The 17,668-nt window shown below is 36.2% G+C and overlaps 2 protein-coding genes across 4 annotated transcripts in view; one reads left to right on the top strand and one right to left on the bottom strand.

Moving 5' to 3' along the window:
- The window catches only part of CHLSN (cholesin), a 123,572-nt gene that overhangs the window by 102,582 nt on the left and 3,322 nt on the right, over window positions 1-17,668 (bottom strand). The gene's annotated exons all lie outside the window — the stretch shown is intronic.
- Window positions 737-10,782, top strand: GPER1 (G protein-coupled estrogen receptor 1). The gene is made up of 3 exons (XM_021539706.4): window positions 737-890; window positions 1,445-1,559; window positions 2,894-10,782. Exon 3 carries the CDS (start codon window positions 3,325-3,327, stop codon window positions 4,396-4,398), a length of 1,074 nt encoding a protein of 357 aa, XP_021395381.1. The 5' UTR covers window positions 737-890; window positions 1,445-1,559; window positions 2,894-3,324; the 3' UTR covers window positions 4,399-10,782.

The raw sequence follows: 17,668 nt of genomic DNA, 5'->3' as shown, positions 1-17,668 counted from the left end.
ATCATATTTGTACACATCTCAAAGCAGAACACTTTAGGCTCTGTCCTCATCACCCTGTATTAAAACACTCAATTCCACACACAGTGGAAATCTTCTGTTCTAAAACATCTTACCAGCACCAATCTGCACAAACACTCTTTTGATCTAAATAATGATTCCAAAACTATTCACAAAGAGTCATCATGCAAGAACATCTTTAAAAACTTTTTTTTAATATCACTGCCAAAATCCTCTATTCCTATGCACAGTGTGCAGAAAAACACAGTGTGTTGCAAAAAAAACAGCAAATAATGTATTTGCCTCAACGAAGGCGAAGGGCTTCTGCTCCCAAAGCCACTCACGTAAAGAACCCCTGCTTCACTTTCCTTTGTAAGCTAAAGATATGTGACCAATGCAATTGGTGTTATACATCCATTATAATGACATGTTAATTGCTTACTCCACTCGTCTGAAACTGTCACACTGTCCTCCTGAAGTCCTAAATTCTGAGATCCCATTCAGGTCGTTCCAGCAGCAGCAGAACGCTGCATCCGTGTACAGCAAAGCCACTCACGGCACTCAATTCAGGTTAACATAACCACAGAAAGCAACTGCCACAAATAAAATATTGCTCTTTTATGAGCAAGCTTTGACTTTTCTCCCTTTCTAAGAATTCTGGCCACCAGTAGGTGGTGTTACTGGAAACGTCAAGTAGGGTTTTTTACCCCCTGCAGATGAAATGCAAAACTCCACCTGCAACACTGGTGTTTAATGCAAAACTGAGGCTCCTCATTCTCTGCAGGGTAAGCTTATTTCCTCCATGTGATTTTGAGCTGAGCAATTCTAAGGAGTAAGAGAATGACAACATATACCTGAAAATTTAAAACAGGCAAAATGGGATCGACTTGAAGGTAGGAAAACTGAAATTTCTCTTCTCTGTTTAGCAAATGATTGTTCTAAGATGCTTGATGTGTTCAATGAAATATTTCCCTTTAGATTGCCCAGAGGCTTTTAAAAAATAGCACAAAAAACAGTAATAATCACTTTATATCTATGTAAAATATGCTTTGTTGCAATTTCCAAATAAATCTCTTAATTATTGTTCAGCTGAGCTCTAGATTTGAACGGACTATAAAACTTTAAAAACCACCAGAGGCAGAAACGAAGGTGCAATGAACATTAGGCAAAATAAAAATGACAAATAAGAGAGAAAGGCATTTGAGCAGTTCTAGTAAAAAAGAAACCAGCAGAAACAGGGTTAATTCTAGCCTTATAAGGCTGTTCAGCAGCACTTCAACTGCACACAAATTAGAACAACCCTGGGAATCTATAAAGCTTGTTTTATTGCCAAGGACATGCAGCAAGATCTGCATTTTGCTCTTGTAAACTCTCCTTTATTTAATAAGTTTTAAAGCAGAATGAGACTTTTATATGATTTTTGTTTTTACTGCTGAATCATCAACAGGTGGCACCCACTGCAGCTCTGCACACCTAAAAACAAGTTTTTACCGAGAGGACAGTGGAAGTTGGCACATCCATTACGCCCAGCAAGGAGCAGCCTGCTGCTGTCTGGAATTCAGGTAAAATAAAGTGTTTCAGAGCACATAGTTACCTGTAATGCTTTTAATTGCTTGGCTTTTGGCAGCCTTTCAGATGTAATTAAAATCTGACCACAGATGGACCTTTTAAAATCAATTGCTCAGGCTGTTAACTTATCTTTTATTGTATTTAAATCTGTTTTATTGCCTTGTTCACAAATAAAAGGCTGCTACATAAAGACAACAGTTTATGTCTGACTTCATAGCCGCTTGAAACAAACACCGAACCTTTTAATGAGTGTAATTTCATATGGATATTTTAGCATGGAGATTTAAATTATTAGAAACACAGCAACAGGTACTGGGAACTTATGCCTGTTTCACTGAGAAATCAAAGCTCTGGAACCCATATCTTTATTTAAGTATCTGTAGCTATTTCTGATGACTTGAATACATTTAAGCCATAGTCAGTGCTCTATTTCTGACAAAAACTACTCTAACACTCCTACTCCACTACTGATCTGCTCTTTCCTCCCCCAAACTGCATACTGGCAGGATTTAAGTCATTAAAATGTGGAAATATGCATTAATTTTATTAGTAAGCTATTTTTAATATATATTTTCATATAAATACAAATTAATGGTTTGATAGTTAAGATGCAGATTAAAGCAGTTAAAAATACTTAAAGCGTAGCACAAAATAGCCTGGTTTATAATTTTCTTGCTGTTTTATTTGTTTAGGATGTCTTTTGTTTAGCTCTTTCTTTTTAAAAATAAACGTCTAGCAATGCTTCAAGTGCATAACATTCAACATTTAGAAATAAACAAATCCGATAACTGGTTATTTTCCATTACTACCCGGAAGTCAGTGAAACATAATAAATCACAACAGAAAACAAATTTAGTATAATAATGTTGGTGTAAATCAATATGCTGCTTGTATTACCTTAATTTCTAAAACTTGCCTTTCCCTCCCACTGAAAGCAGCAGGAACCAACTGCTTTTCATCTGAGTTGCTTTCTCAGCCACAGACTCTGTTATTTATTAGCCTCACAAGCTAACAAAATAAATATATATCTACATATATTAAAAAATAGAGTTTTTCTTTATTAGGTTAAAGTCACTCGTTTGATTTCTCTGCATTTTTTCATTTTTTAATACTGAACCCCTGACAGGCACACAAAATTTTAACAGACCTGCCCTCATAATGTATTTTGATCTAGAACAAATTTAAATTCTTTTAAGTGAACCTTTGCATTTACATTAGAACATGATGTTTCCTACAACCTCGGCTGTGATTTAAGTGAGCAGAAGCTAATGGCACATGGAACAGTGCTGGAATATGAGATTAATCGTTTTCCATTTGCAAATTGCAGGTCCAAGGATGTTCATTGATTATTAAAAGAAAACAAATGGAGCTAAAATTCCACTGCCTTCCAACTTGCATGAAGGAACTCTGCTGCTGAAAAGCTTTTATTAAAGAGACCCAAGTACCACCATGGTAAAGAGATTCCTCCATGATCTTAAGGCATACAGGAACTGCAAATTCTCTTATTTAAAATGTATATAGTATCCTGTAAAAGAAATTAAGACATTCACTATTTGTAGTATTTTATTTCGGTCAGTTTTAAGCCTAATTAATCTGACTTTTAAAGCATTTTAATTTCCTATACAAAAGTCTATATAGTTTTCAATTCCAATCAAAAATGCTTACTAGGAATTCAGTTGAAACGAACCAAAAATCTGATTATTTTGGTATTGCCACCAAACTGTGAGTACTAATATCTTTTCTGCAGACATTTTAACCATGGAAACGTATTCTGCCTCAGTATCACCTGTTCTATGTAACAGCACAACTTTTAACCTGAATGGATCCCATTTGTGTAACGAAAGCATATCCTCTAGATTAGCTGATAAATCAGAACACCAACAATATGTTATTGGCCTTTTCTTATCATGTCTTTACACAATATTCCTCTTTCCTATCGGTTTTGTGGGAAACATTCTGATACTGGTTGTCAACATTAGCTTTCGGGAAAAAATGACAATCCCAGACCTTTACTTCATCAACCTGGCAGTGGCTGATCTCATTCTAGTGGCCGATTCTCTCATTGAGGTGTTTAATCTTGACGAGAAATATTACGATATCACCATCATTTGTACCTTTATGTCTTTGTTCCTTCAGATCAACATGTATAGCAGCATTTTCTTTCTGACATGGATGAGTTTTGACAGATACCTAGCCCTGGCCAAAGTAATGAGGTCCAACCTCTTTCGCACTATGCAGCACGCTAGACTGAGCTGTGGGCTCATATGGATGGCATCCATTTCGGCAGCTCTAGTCCCATTTACAGCCGTGCACTTACAACACACCGGAGAGGTCTATTTTTGTTTTGCAGATGTAAAAGAAATCCAGTGGCTAGAGATAACCCTGGGGTTTATTATCCCCTTTGTGATCATCGGTCTTTGTTACTCATTAATTGTTCGAGTCCTTATAAAAGCACACAAGCACAGGAGTCTCCGGCTGCGGCGACAGAAGGCTCTGCGCATGATTTTTGTTGTTGTCCTGGTTTTCTTTATCTGCTGGCTCCCTGAAAACGTCTTCATTAGCGTCCAACTTCTCCAGAGGAAAAGCGAGCCCGTCTCTTCAAACAGCCCATCCTTCAGGCATGATTACCCTTTAACAGGACATATTGTGAACCTAGCAGCTTTTTCTAATAGCTGCTTGAACCCCTTAATTTACAGCTTTCTGGGGGAAACCTTCAGAGACAAACTGCGACTGTACATTGAACAGAAAACAAAAATGTCAACATTGCATCGCTTCTGTCAGGCTGCCTTAACGTCTGTCATTCCTGACAGTAATGAGCAATCAGAAGTCTGATTCAGTGTCATTGTATAAAACATATGACTGTGAAGTTGTGCAAATAGTGAACAAAATGCTTGCTACTAACAGAAGAAAAGTGCATTTGTGTGTGTGTATATATATATATATATTGTATCGCTCTATTGAGTATTGAAGGTTTATATTCGAAATGGTTTTATGACAGGACTTTAATGTAGAAGAATATGTTTTAGTCAGATTTATATTTAATTATGAACAAGATTATTAAAAGCTGAGCACTGAAGAAGCTTTATTTTGTATTATACATATATGAATGACAACATAAGAGAAAATTTTATCAACTTAGGAAGACTCTACATGTAATCTGATTATCAGAGATGATACTTTGCTGGTGTATATAAGGTATTTCCACTGAAATAATGAAGCTGCCATAACGGTGAGGAAAAATCATTACAACATATTGATGTGGAGATGCAGAAAACATTGATTTTTTTTCACCCAAACATGTTAAGATGAATGACTTTGCTTACAAGAACTACATGGTACTATCGTCACTGTATTCCAGCATGTCTTCCATGATTAAGTTTTTAATCTTAATATAATCAAGCACAGTGATGAGTTTTTGTCTCCTAAATGTAATCTACTGTTTACATCAGTACTTGATCAAAACCAAAATCATCTGTAACCATAGTACTCATCTCAAAAAACTTCACAGAAGCAAAATGTAGTGCTTCATTCTGTCTTTTAAGAATTGACCCTGATGATCTCTCTCAGAACAAACATAATTGGCCTTTTTGTCAAAAATGCCAGTGCACCAACATCATGTGCATTCAGACCTGCCTTCAGATTTGAGTGCACATTGCACAAAATCTTCAAATTCCAGAACAAAATGCTGTGATTTTTAAGGAAGTGTCACTTTCTGCTAAAGATATTGTAGACATTGCTTAGGAAAGTGACAGAAACTTCCAATTTTAGGAAGGAAGACCATATGTAATGGCGAGTATGATTAATGATTATCAGATCTGAACTTCATGTACACCCATCCCACCTCCAGAAACCCCCAGCCTTTCAAGACTGTAAGATGCATTTCAGAGGCTTTGATCATTTGAAGATTAATTATACTAAGCAAACAAATGATAGCACCACTTACTGGAAAACAACAGTTTTTCTTTTCTTCTAGCAAATAATTGGGTTGTAAATCTGATTGATGCTTAGCACAGGTTACTCCTGGGCTTGTTCAGGAGAAGCTACAAAGTTCCTAGAGATTAGCGTGCAAGATCATTACAACAACATTGCTGCCTCTCTCAAGTGAACAAACTCATTTCACTTCTGTGCTTATTGACTGAAGCACCAGAACTCAGCAGAATAAGATGTTCTGTCCTATTTTCAAATGTCATATATTAATTAATTAGCACAATAACAGATTTTAAAGGATTTTTAAATGTAGACCTTTAAAACAATGACTAAAGCTACCAAAGCTATAAAGAAAACAGTGAAAATGATGATTCCACTCATACTTCTCATGAAATATCTTGAGTTTCCTAGTGGAAGTTTTGGCCACAAAAGACTTGACCTATAAACAGAAAGGCCACAAGACGATGGTGGCTGAATTTGAAATAGATAACAGGACATTCCTGCAGCTCCAACAGGAACAGCACTGTGGAGTCCAAGGCAACTGCAAAGTATTTGCAAGTGATTGCTAATCACAGTCTAAGGAAAAATGTGTTTAGTCCCATCCTCCCTGCAGAACACCAAACAGATCTCCTCTCAAGAAACATGCAAGTATAGCATGAGCTGCTAAAAAACACTCAGCAAATTATCTCCCACCATTGTGCTGCATCACACACAGCCCTTTTTCCTCAGTATTTTTAGCTACGATTACTCAGGTCCTATGGACTGCCAATAGACATTAATCACACCATTAAAGATGGTTATTTCAGACAACATCCAGCTGAGGAAGGGATAATTGTTTTGGCAATGCAATTCTGAGAAGACAGACACTTCTTGAGCTTACAGATTTATTAGGTTTGTGCAATCCTGATGCTTGCCATGAATAAAGAACTTATTTGGGGTTACAGGAATACAGTTTCCCAATCGTAGTTGTTGCTTGTTCTGTTTTTTTTTTTTAGGAATGAGATCCTTTCCCCTCCTCCCAATACAGGGACCGCATTTTTTATCAAGTCTATGGTAGAAGCCTTTCTGCTACCCCTGCAGAACACAAATCAAGAAAATCTTTATGCAGAAGCTTATAATAATAAACAAACAGCAATAGCAAATGCCTGGTTATGCATCCTCCAAAGTAGTTGTTTCTAAGTGATCATATTCAGTACTATACAGTGAAATCTAGAAAAGACCAGATTACTATAGCATTAAGAAAACAATATTTACTCAACCTGAAATAACCTATTGCATGTTTAAAACCAAATTACAAGCCTAAAATACCTGATGAGTTCCCTACTGCTGATATTTTGGGACGGGCTTATGAACTCTGCCTGAAATTACTAAATTTAAACATACTTCTTACTTTAAATGAAAAGCACTCTCCCAGCTGAAAAAACTGCACACTTATTCCCAAAGCTTTTTTTTTTTAAACAGTAACTCTGTAGAAAGTAATATTTACAGAAATGTCATACAACTTCCATATGTTTATGTACACAAGATGCTTTCTGCAAGCCATCATCTCACAATAACTCCCTACTATGGCTTATCCATGGACCAAAAAGATCTCAGCTCAACGTTTTATTTCAAAGAACATAATCACCAGTTAATAAAACCTTTTCTAGAATGCAGAGGAAAAAGGGAATGGGAACAAGAATTTTTATACAACTCCTTCACTTTTTATCTCTGGTCTCTCACAAATTGTTTCATTGCTGAGTTGAAGGAAAAGATTCCATATGCCTTTCTAAAACACTGGACTGATGACAACTATGAGACTTAAAAACCTGTTTATCACAGTTGCTTACAATCTTTGCAGTAATAGTCTATAAAAAATTCCAGAAAGGAAAAGTCTAGTATTAGGAAAAGCTCTCAGGAAAGAGGAGAGAGGGAAAAATCAAAAAATCCCTGAAACCATTAACTGCTTTTGAAAATAATACTTTAGCAAAAGACTGCCTTGAATGCACAGGGTATAACTGAATAACTAGAAACAAAATAAATGCAAACAGCACAAACTAGCACCAGTCTGGACCTGATGCAACTGAAAGCTTCCCTTAGCTGTGCAAAAAGATACGAGAAAAAGAATTACGTGAGACCTCTTTAACATGTTAAAGAGATGCTGTAACTCTGGATTCTTTTGACAGTTTCGGTAGATACACTAAATACTGAGTGTACAGACACAACATCCACCTCTCAAAATTGCAGTCTGTCAGTCTAAAGATAAAGCTTGCTTCATTTATGAAGAGCATTACAGGATGGGAGGGCATGTGACAGGGAATTTGAATCAATGAGTCAGGCAATCCCAGATTCTGTGCAAAGCTTTGACATAATATGGGCAAGATGCAAAAGTCACCTCTCCCTTCAAAAACTTGAAAAAACATTGAGCACAAAGTTTTACAAGAAAATGCCTGTAAAATTTCAGACTAAGTATCTGTGTTTCAAACAAAATTCACTGCCTGTACAGTGCAGGCTCTAATCTTTTTTCCAGCCTTCAAGTTGTGTTAGAGTATAACTGAATTTTCTCCCGTGTAAGGATTTTGCTGTATTATCTCAGCTGTTTATTAAGACTGCAAAAGGGAAAAGGTTGTCTGGACAATTTTAAATGGTTAGGATTGTCACATAAAAAATGTGTTAAACTGATGGTTTACCATAAGTAAAAGCATGTCAAGTTCAACCCAGCTTATCATTAATTCCATTGGAACTTGTTTTTGCATAACTAAAAACAAGTGAGTGTATGAAGAAGTAGGTTTGAATTTTAATAGCTACTTATGAAGGTGAGCCAATGAATTCATTTGATTCTGATTGAAAACAATGAAGATAAGGGCTTGATTTGAACTTATCATCTAACCTTCCCTTTCACCCTAAGTCTTACCTTACCCATTCATGCCATCAGACAAACACTTAAAGCTTTCATCACAGAAAAGCACAGGGCCAAATTAATTATTTGTTCTTTTTTATGGTAAAAGTGGAACAACATGTGATGGGGAACAAGCCACTTTTAAGACATGCACACAGAACACCTTTCCCCTATACCCTTAAGCTCTGCTGTCAGGGAGATTGTGGTACATGCCCTGTGCTGTGTTTCAAAGACACCAGATATGAAAACCTGAACCCCCCTCCACTCATATTTATAATTTAGATGTCCTTTCTTCAACAGTATTGCCCAAACTATTTATTGCACAGTGATTTTTATTACAATAAGCTTTTAACCCTTGGGTTTGGGCTTTCTTTTAGACTTCCATTCCATCACACAGCAGCATGGACACAGGCAGGAGCTAAGAATAAACAGCTGCATATTGATCCATCCAAGGTGCCAACACAGGAGCAATGCCCTCTCAGGACTGCAGACTTTACAGGATCAGCTCTACTTTCAACTCCTTTTCTTACATGCTACTTCATTTATTTCACATAAGTCCACTAAATGCCACTACAAAATATAAAGATTATTGTCTGAGTCTCACACAGCCACCTGTGTGTTTAGAATGGGGTTTGAAACTGTTCAACCCCTATTTGATAAAAACCATTTTCAAGTTTCCAACCTGTTTTCTCACATTGTTCAAACAGTCTTCTACAAGTATATACAGATATTTCAAAGTTCTAAATTAAAATATTGAGCTGTTCATTACCCAAAAGTAAAACCCTACCTTCTCAAAATAAATATTTAATGCAGCAGGGTAAGCCTTTCCAAAGCTGCAGCTTGGCTTCAAAGTCCCAGTTTACTTGACTTGCAAGCAAAATCACTGAAAAAGTTTAAGAACTTTTCAAATTGCATTCAGTGTGTTTTCTGGAAGGACTTCTAAAAAACTGTGGAAGAAAAAAAAGATACAGTAGAGAAACAGAAAAATTACTAGGATATTGTTAAATTATCCTTGGAATTGGAGTTAAGGCGATTTTTACAGAAAGAGCTCAGTGGCAGAATTGCCTAATAGTGCTGGAGATAGATTTGTTTTCTGCCTCAGCAGCAGAAATATTTCCTTTCCCAGGCATTCCCTCAATAGAAACAGTAATATAATGGCAAATAAGATTTTCTTCCTTTCATTCTCTCTCCATTCAGAACTACAAAAGAGAAATAGCCTGTACCTGACTACAGAAACCTCTTAACTCTTGTGCTCAAGAGTGAAGTGCACACAGCAAACTGAGAAAGAAACCAAGCAAACAGCTCACTTAAACAACTGATAGTATTCCAAATATCCACCTGATAACACCTTGAGAATCAAGGTGGGAAGAAGACACAGACAGTGATGTGTGGGGGAACTTCATTTATAAAATTCCTTGGCTTCCAAGGATATTAAGTCAGAATAATTACTTCTGATATTACAAGCTCATTCTCTAGGAGAGTGAGAAACATGACATGTTATTTTCTTATGCTAATGAAAGCTGCCTGCTGATGAGTGCTGTGGGATCAGAAGCCCAGCCTTGCTGGCAGAGGTGCTGCTGGAGCTGACACAAAACCCAAACATAATTGAGTATCCTCAGCCCAAAACAAGGGGACCCATGGAAAACTACTCCAACCCTCCTGATCTGTGCTCTTCTTGACTCTCACCGAGTGAGACTTTTTGGATCTTGGCCAGAGATTTTATTCCAAAGCCTACTGGATCAGTAGGCTGCTCCTATTCTAAACTCAAACTAGATCATGACTTAATCTAGACAAATGTAAAGAAGACAACCATAATTTAAGCAGAGGATGGTAAATTTTACAATTTAAAAAAACCCAACTTCACAAGTTTATTAAAAGATGTCTTTGGAGTACAGGCTTGAACGTCACAAAAGATGAGACTTTTGTAATAAAATAGGAAAAGCTTATCTATTACAAAGATAATTTGAAAAAAAAAAATTAGCCAGCGAGGTGCATGAAGGCTCCTAAGCTCAGAAAAAGGCCATGACCAATTTCAATAACCTCTGTATTAAAGTTCAGTACAACAGCTCTGCAACCAATTCATTATTTCAGGGGTGGGTAAGGATGAAAAACTCCTTTAGGATTCAGTCCATAGTGTAAAGGTAGGATGGACTGACAGTGACTAAAAGCATGTATTTTCCACAGATACTTTAGATTTTCTCTTCTCCTTACCTAACCGCTCTGTTCCTTTTTAAGCAATCCAGCTCTAAGCCCTCGGTGCATTCTCTGAGCAGCTTTGACATCTTTCAAACTCTGAGATGGTAGGAAGAGCCGTCTGCCCTTATGTATATGCTATTTGCAACAGCCTGCTTTACAGATGCAAATTATTAAGATAATGCTGAGAAATTTAATAAAACACTGGTTGATGATCTTCTGTTTGATGTCCTACAGAACTCCTGGGGGATTCAATTAGAAATAGGTAAATGCATTCAAAGACAGAGTCTGGTTCCCCTGTCAAATACCTTCATGCTTGTACCCTCGATATTTCAGGCGGGTTCTAAAAGTCAAAAGATTAATTTTCTATTCTAATTACTTGTTGGATGTAACAGACAAGCATTTTCCAAGTATTTATTAATCTGTGTGGCTTTGATCTAATACCCAAGAGCCATTTTATCTATGCTGTAATTTATTAACATACATAAATATACACTGATCTTCCATGTAGTTCACAATATTGCATCTAAACACAGAAGGCATTTTGAATGAGAAAACTTCTCATTTCTCATTCATACTACAAAAGCAGCCATCACTCCCCCCTTTTATCTGCACCAAAACATTGGGTTTTTAAAAATTTTTTAATCTATTTCATCAACACACAAAAAGTCATATTTTATAAAAATCATTATACCAGACTTCCACATTGTTTAAACTAGCAGCAGCATTTCATCAAGGACAGAGCTGCTTTTTAGAATTAGCATAATTTAAATATCCAAATCTGTGCCATTTTAGGTTTTTGAGCCAATTAACAAAACAGTAGCAAGAGCAATAAAGAGAAAGTAACAAACTCACAAGCATCAGGCCTGTATTAATACCTTATGCTATACATACTTCCAAGTTTCAAGCCCTGTGAAGAATAATTGCCTTTGAATGCCCATTTCTCTGTTCTTTATCTTGTATCAGAATGCAGCAAACATCCTGTCAAGCTTACAAGTTAATTTCTTGCCAAGTGAATGCATTTTGCAAATTCAAACATGTTAATGGGACTTCTTTTTAACTTAAGTTGCATATATTTTGAGGCTTTGTGCCAAGTTTTTTATATTCAACAATTTGGGCCTTTTCCAGCAATTTTCATTGATGATGCCTCTCTCTGTGAGAAGTCATCAATCCAGAACCAGAATAAAATTATCATTGAAAAAGAGTAAAAAACAGTGTTCTCACTGGAGTGGAGCTGGGTGACACAGTCAAGCAGATCTTGCCTTTGCTCCTTCAACAACTGAACACTCAACAAATTCAACCCACAAGTGGGAATCCTATCCTGAATTTCAATTTTGTTAAGATATTTGCAGTTAAGGCAGGAAAGCAAGGATTTATCCTAGAAATCCAACAGGAACCATCAAGGAAGGTCTCACCAGCAAGCAGAGAATGAGGGCTGAGAGGAAACAGCAAGTACGTGCTCCAAGCAGAGAAGGAGGAATTTCCCCTCTTAACAGCAAAGAAGGGACAGTTCTGTTTCACCACCAAACTCCCCATCAATTTAATACCCTGGCTTTATTAATAAAAGTAGGGAATTAACTTTGAATGGATACAGATTAAGGCAAATACCAAGAATTAGAATGAAACTCTTGTTGGCGAATATGTAATGAAGGATGCACAATTCCTTTAAACACGAGTAAGAAATACACCACATATTGTTTATACCAAACACAGTTGGGGACGTGAGCCTTTTGCCTGGGAAAACCATCTTCAAAGTAGCAACTGTTTTCCCAGCTGTGAATACTCTTTCCTGGGAAATCTATTCGTACCATTACAAAAATAATTTTCAAAGGAATGAAAAATTATTCAGCCTAATCCATGCATATCCATATTTTAGACACAATTCTGTACCTTCTTAGACACGTCTGTTTACAAAAGGCCTACTAGTCTCTATAAACACTACATGGGTGTCATAATTAAATTTACCCCCTTTTTTAAATAAATAAATGTATTGTTAATTTAATAAAATAATCTGCAGCGACTCTATCAATATTCTGATGAAGAAGTGTTAGCAGGAAACAAATGTTTCAGTCCCATAACCAGCTGCCCTCAAAGTTTGTTGTTTTGTGGTTGGTTGGTTTTTTTTAAATTTTCCTAAGTTGAGAAATATTGCATAGATAAGAAAGCAGATAAACCAAGCAAGATGTCACACAGTAAGCCATAACTGCCACATGGACTTAGAACTTTGTAATTATTTCCTATAACTATCAGAGTATTATTTAGAGCTTTGTAATTATTAATTATTTAGAGCTTTGTAATTATTTCCTGTAACTATCAGAAGGCCACCAGACAGAGAGGCACTGAGAGCCAGTGGGCCAGCAAATTTGTCTCTTTGTGCAAGTAAAAAAACCCCAAACAAATAACCCAAAAATAAACATAAAATTGAAAGGTAGCCCACAGCAAAGAGAAATAGGCACAACATTTTAATTATAGACTGACAAAACCCAGCACAACAATATCCATCCTGACATTTAACTTGGCCATTTTGAGAAACAGCTCCCATTCCCTCTTTATCTCTGGGAAACTGCTTTCTGCTGATGTATCTTTCCATCAAGGCACAGGGGGAGATGGATGGATGGGGGAAGATGAAAGATTATGTCATCTTCTCTTCATAACATGAACAAAACTCTATTTGCATATTAAAGATACTTTAAAATTGATCCAAAAAACCCAGTATGAGACGAGGTTCTTATTTTAGGACCTTATACTAAATATAATTAACTTTTTGAGATTTATTTCCTTTTCTTTTAATATTTAAGATTTTTACATATTCCCTCAACAAAAATCAATAACCTCAGATAACGCTAATGCTTACACCAGAGTATTAAGCAAAACCAAACAAGCACAGGAAGAGTGGACAGTGGAACTGCAATGTAAACAGTTTCCAAAATATACTTTTAATGTATATAAAATACGGTTAATATTGGTAGCCTGGTAATCAGAAGAAAACTCTGCAACATCACACTAAGTTGTTAACTTCATGGCATTTTTTTAGGATGGGAAAATATAAACCAAGTTATTTTGATGGTTGTAAGATAAGCTTTCCATTAATTAGAAAAATAAATTAAGGGAACAATAAAGGATTACTGAGTTTGTTTGCAAATCATCCACAACTCATTATTTCAAGAGCAGGAGATGAATTATTGGGTTGTCAAACAAATAAATACAGTCTCTGATGATAGCTTTACAGTATCTGCTGGATCACTTTGCGCCAATGTCTGGTTTGCATTCATTAAACATTCAAATTATTACCCCAGCTACCTGATTACAAGCAGCATTAGAGATCATATCAAAGTAGCATTCCCAGTTATTCCACCGAGCTCATGCCCAAAACGTTTATCTCCACAGCTTAAACATAATTTTAATGGGGTTTTCCACTGCTGAACAGTAATTTTAATTTTTTTCTTTTTTTTTTTTTTTTGTGGTTTGCTTTGCAGCTTAAGGATTCTATATTGCTCTTTATGATAACCTCCAAACAGCCAAACAGAAAAACCCTTTCTTCACAAATTTTGCCTTTTTCCATTTAGTAAACAGATCTTACTGTTTGGGCACCTGCACACTTTGATGAAAGAAACACTATGAGCTACTTGTTTATTTGCTATTGTTTGTAGTATCTGTATGGAATCTCAGAAATTAAATTCCTTTCCCACTGATTCTGCCTTTATCTGAGGAAAATGTTGATTCCTCCTCCTCCTCCAACCACTTGCAATGCTGGAGATAACAAGGAAGTACAAGGAAACACCCACTGGCTGTATGAGCATTACCTAAAGTACCCTTCAACCATGAACAGGGGATTTGATTTATAAAGATTGATCTTCCCTTAGTCATTGCAATTTTCCTTGAAGTTACAACGCTCACTAGACTAAATTGGGAAGGAACAGGAAATTAACATTGTTTTCTATGGATTATGAATTTTGAATTTTGCCTAATAGATGTTCTGTTCTGAAAGAATTTCGTACTGCTCTGCAGAAAGCCAGCGGCTCTGCAAGCAGCGCTGCAGCACCGAGATCTGCCCATAAATGACAAGATCCTTTGCCACAGTAAGCAGAACTCAAACAGCCCTGGGAAACAAAGAACCACAGGTTGTTCCTTACCTACAGCTGACCTGGCAGCACTGCTGTTCCAGTAAGCTTTGAGGCAGCTCAAAGTTTGAAAGCTGGAGAAATCCACAATCAGAAGCAAAACAGGAATAATTGCAAATAAATACTCCGATGGGTTCTGTTATTTCAGGATGACAGGTTAACAATACTGATTTTTTTTTTTTTAAGAGAACTGAAACAAAACTAGCTTGTCAGAAAAGATTCACCAGGCAGTTGTTACCTAAGAAGCCAATAGTCAGCTTCAAACCACCAGTCTAGATGACACATTTTAAATCTCTTTTCTTCATACCCATGCTACAGTTTGTAGGGAAAAACTTAAAACGTTCTGATAGTTCAACATATAACTATGTTAGCAAACTATAAAAGTCATTATAAAAATGTAAAACTAATGCCTAGTGATTTAAAAAAATCTGTTTAATATATGTGATTATTTCAAGTGGGTAAATAGAACAGCAACATTAGGAGAATCAGTCAGAAAAACATTAAAGGCTGAATTAAGTTTTTAAACTTATTTAAACTTTAAAATTCAGCTCCACTAGAGATGTCTTATTTAGAGCTGTGTGGTTCTAAGATCACTCACAAAAACATTCATATTGGTCTTGAATTGCTTATTACTATTTAGTGTAAACAGAAGAAATTGAGTAGATGAAAATCAATAAAACATCAAGATTACACTGAAAGGTCAAGCTGTTCCAAGGAAAAATGCCTTAGTCCAATGCTGGCAAGAATTTTTGAAATCAATTTCTTGAAGGAACAATCGGTGTACATTAAATCCAGTCCCTGAAAACACACCTCAACCTGCCTCTAGCTCTATAACAAAATCAATTAGACATTTGTATTTTCCACTTTGGAGATTAAATTTGCTGTACTAGAATTGAAAAAAAAAAAAATTAAAAGTAAATCATAGGAATGTGACTTAATGAACCAGCGAAATCTCTGTTCCACCAAAAACTCTTTCTACCACACAGGAGACTCCTTAGGAAAAACTGGAGCCCACCCATCCTTACTTTAAGAATGCCAGGAAAAATTTCTTTTAATTCAGTTACTGCACTAAAAGCCAATAACAGCTCATCAGAATCCAGGCACCATGATTCATGAATTGCTGTAGATCCAGCAAAATTCCAGCTTATTTTAAAGTAACAGAAATCAAATTCATAAAGTGAAGGTGCAGAAAAAACCTTCACAGCAGTTGCCTAACTTCTGTTCCAAATTTCTTATGTGGAAATTTCTTAATGTGCTCTGACTGAGCATAGCCTCAGAGTTCCTCCTGATCTTCCTGTTCCCACAGAGCAGTTTTACCTTTTCTCTGTTACACTTTCCATGCTGACAAGATCTGATGACCAAAAGCACTTTAAGGCATAAATGCCAGTGTGCCTGAACAAAGCATTTCACACAAAACTGAGAGTACTTACACTGAGTAACAACCAAACTGCCAAGCAATTCACTTTCTTTAACCACTTCTGAAGTGAAATTGTTTAAGATCTGCCTCATGTTTTTTCATTCTTAACAGTTATTTCAAAAATAAATTAAAAAAAAAATTAGCCTATTAACTTAGACTTTCCTCTATCAACAGTTACAGTTTATAAAGCTGATGCCAAGGAATGGCTTGTCATAGACCTTTTATGGCATTCCCTAAAACTCACTATATACATGTTCAAGCCACCCACTGGCATCAACTTTTATGATTCCAAGAACTGTTGTGCTTAGTGGCGTTCCCTAACAGCATTAAGGATTCTTCTGTTACTCTTTGCTCTTTCTTTCCCAGTCCTACAGTCTGCACAGCCCTCAAAACCCCTCTGGGTGTTCTAGGAACTGAACACTGGACATCTGATGGTCCAAAAAGGCCCCACTAGCCAGGAGCTTGAAGCCCACCTCGACTGTTTGGCAGTTTTACATTAAATTATAGACATTGAATTTATCACAGACAATAAAATTCTCATTTTGACATTTCAATTTCACCCTCTTTTGTCCTGGAAAATTATTTTCACTCAAATTTAATTATAGCACAGCAAATCCACAATCTATAATAGAAAGGAAAAGAGAAATATTCCCTCTTATGAAGCTATAAGGACAAAATTTCCTAATTTTGCTTTGACAAAGATGTCTTTTCTTACTTAGGAACATTTCTGCTGAGCTCAAAACTGCAAAATTGTACAAACTTCTGAATAGCTTCTGCCAATAGGCTGGCTTTTTTATATTAAGCTTTCCAAACTCTAAATGCAATACCTAGAGACACTGATGAATGCACAAGTTCTTCAAGTATGTTCTTGCCAATGAGCTGAAATAAAGTCTAATAGCAAAATAAGTACTAATTTTTAGTTGTATGAGCTCCATTGAACTACACATGTCATGATAAAGTAAGTAACAAGCAGCTCTCACATCTATTTTATGTTAGGCCAGGAAACATAAGACTATGGCTTCTTGGGGTGATCCTCAAGAATTTCTGAGGGAAAAAACATGCTTTCCTTCTCTACTTCTTGAATTGCTTTACAGTTCTTTGATCCTCATTTCACAATAACCACTAAAGATATCAGAACTGAATTGTCCTTAAATTAGGCATAATTTCCACCATCAAAAAAAAAAAATCTTCCAAGTTCCTACTTAAGTAATACATTGAGATTGCTAATTTTATTCTCATAAAATAATTCATAAAACATTCAGGAATACAAAGAGACTGCTGACACCTTCTGGCCACTTGACATTCTGTCCAAAAACCAGGAGAATTTGCAAGAAAACATCTTTCATGTTTTCCCAGGCACTCAGGATCACATGAAGACTGAAGCTCCACTGAGATTGCCATATGACAGCTCCTCACTTGGTTCACCTCTCACCCACATGGATTCTCTGTTTTTCAGAAACACCTAAAACAAACAGAGGTCACGTCTCTGCCTGCTACAAATGCACCCAGAACTGGCTCAATTTATCTTTTCCTTTTGGCTTTCACTCTAGGTGTATATATACTGCA

This window comes from Lonchura striata, chromosome 14, assembly GCF_050655825.1.
Source record: "Lonchura striata isolate lonStrDom1 chromosome 14, ASM5065582v1, whole genome shotgun sequence".
Taxonomy (NCBI): domain Eukaryota; kingdom Metazoa; phylum Chordata; class Aves; order Passeriformes; family Estrildidae; genus Lonchura; species Lonchura striata.
Note: the sequence above shows the minus strand (reverse complement) of the source record. Positions and strands in the feature narration are given on the sequence as shown.

Excerpts from the sequence above, each read along its gene's own strand:
- GPER1 (XM_021539706.4), top strand. The coding sequence starts at position 3,325 with ATGGAAACGTATTCTGCCTCAGTATCACCTGTTCTATGTAACAGCACA.